We start from the raw sequence: 2,200 nt of genomic DNA on the forward strand, positions 1-2,200 counted from the left end.
GCCGCGCTGGTATGCAGCTCGAGTAATCAAGCACGCAACGATAAGACCAGAGAGCTTTTACCTCGAACCGAGTGAGCCGCTAATTAGTCACTGGTTGATAACACTAATCTCACGAGTCCATTTATGGTCTTTTTCGTGGTAAGCATCATGCGCGGTGAGTTTATGAGGGATTGAATGGATTGCTGGGCAATCGATGATTTCCATTCCATGATATATGCAGTACTGTCTTGAATGTGCACCACCTCTGACCGTTTAGGTATTTAAGTAAGTGCCAGACACACTAGAGCCCACGCAGCTTACGAAGATTGCTGTAAGTGCGCGCGTGAACATTTTATACGAAAAACACGGTGAATTCGTGTTTGCAGGGATGTGACGCTGACGGGGTCTTCAGTATGAATTCTTGGTGTCAATCAGAGACGATCATCGGTGCAACAAAAGGTGATGAAGCCAGTAGATTGTCCACAGCGTTGAAAAAATTTTCGTTGCGGCTAATTTGAGAGAGAATAACTATACAATTTGTTAGTTATTTGACGGCAGTGATTAGACGACCAGACCGCTTTAGATACAAGCAACACCAGATGTAAAATTCACGCTAACAATTTGTGCGACTATTTCTTTTGTGATTCTGACGACCGACCGTTCTTTGCCTACTTAATTTGTGACCAGTATCGATCGACACACGACGCTTACAAGTTCAGTTCAACGTACCCCATCAACGCACCTTGAACTAGAGCATTTTTTGCCGCTTTGTCATTCTACCATCGATTGGCTGTTGGTGTGGGGGCTGGCTATGTCTGCTTATACAAGTCCTAGGATGTTTTACGCAAAATTCGCGAAAAACAATGTACCAAAGCGTGACCCACGGGACATCATCCTTACCGTTTTGATTCATGATTTCTTCGAAAATAGCCAGGTTCTTTTTGTTGTGCATGTGAAACAATTTTTCTATCAGCTGGAATGTCTGACCATTGAGAAGCGTAATGGGATCGTCATGATCGGCCTTTTGAATAAAAGTTCTGATAGCATTCTGAATTCTTACGATATCGTCGTGAAAAGCATTTTTGATCCTGTTAGAATCTGTGTTTTTTCCAGAATTAATCGATGTATCTAGGACAAAATGGCTTAGATCCAAGTCGGGCTCTCCAAGGCTTTGCTTGATCTGCTGAATGTTGAATTGACTATGCTGAGCAAGAGTTTGGGCGTCTTGGACCCCCTGGACCGCGCGTGTATGATCGAGAATAGCTTCTTTGGCGTTTTGTGATGCCAGAGCTGAAATACGCTTGTAACCTTCGACCTTAGCATCGGCTGCAACAGCATTTTGCTGAGCTAATGCGGCATTCGTTGTGTGGTAGGCATAGGCAGCATCGGCGGATTTTTTGGAATGGGCAGAATTGATTTCACGGGCTAATTCGGCGACATTGAGAGCTACTGTAGCTTCGTTGGCATGAAAAGCGAGATTATCTTTTGCGTTTTTGGAAATGTGAGAATTTTCCTCCATTTTGTCGATGCTGTGCAGGTATGCGTCGGAATTCTTCTTCCATATTTGGAAGTTTTTGCTGACAGCGACGGTGTTGGCGTCATGAAGATCTTCGGCTAGTTGTTTATTATGAGCACTCTTAATTAGTTTTTTTCTTAATTGCAGTCTTGTGTTTCTTTCAACTTTGCCATTTTTTACATTTTGGAGCATGTCACGATGGTGGGCGGGAGAACCGAGATATTCTCCATTCATAATCTTCTTTCCCAAGATGTCCGGAGTGTCATGTTCAATCCTTTGAGTATTTGACTTTAACAGTGCAATCACATCTTCTCCTGCATTCTTGATCAAGTCAGGTAAATTTTTAAGCTTTGCGCGCTCTTCTTCGACCACAGGGGAGGCTTCTTGGTCATAACTCCCTTGAAGAGATCCCTTGGACAACACCTCGGTATCTGTCCGACCAATTGGCTTGATGGTATGATTTTGATTCGTCTGAAAATTGAGCTGGTAGGATTCAGCACCTATCCAAGTGCTGGCTGAAATGATGAGCACAGCGGCCTTGGAGAAAGCGCTACCAATGAGACCGAATTTTGTCTATTTATATAATGCCCTTATATTAATACTCTAAAATAGCAAGAATAAGTTCTCTTTTAAATGTAAATAAAACAAAAATAAATCCTATTTTCACAAGCTAATTTTCGTGTATGAGATAGATATTTCTCGAAT

The 2,200-nt window shown here is 42.5% G+C and overlaps 1 protein-coding gene across 1 annotated transcript; it reads right to left on the bottom strand.

The window, feature by feature from the left end:
• Positions 1–798: 798 nt before the first annotated feature.
• On the bottom strand, positions 799–1,498 carry PHALS_00895 (uncharacterized protein; the record flags this gene model as incomplete). Its single annotated transcript, XM_024730652.1, has 2 exons — positions 799–809; positions 880–1,498. 2 exons carry the CDS (start codon positions 1,496–1,498, stop codon positions 799–801), a joined length of 630 nt encoding a protein of 209 aa, XP_024580908.1.
• Between the last annotated feature and the right edge of the window lie 702 nt (positions 1,499–2,200).

The sequence above is a fragment of the Plasmopara halstedii genome, assembly GCF_900000015.1.
Source record: "Plasmopara halstedii genome assembly, contig: Scaffold_1211, whole genome shotgun sequence".
Lineage (NCBI taxonomy): Eukaryota > Oomycota > Peronosporomycetes > Peronosporales > Peronosporaceae > Plasmopara > Plasmopara halstedii.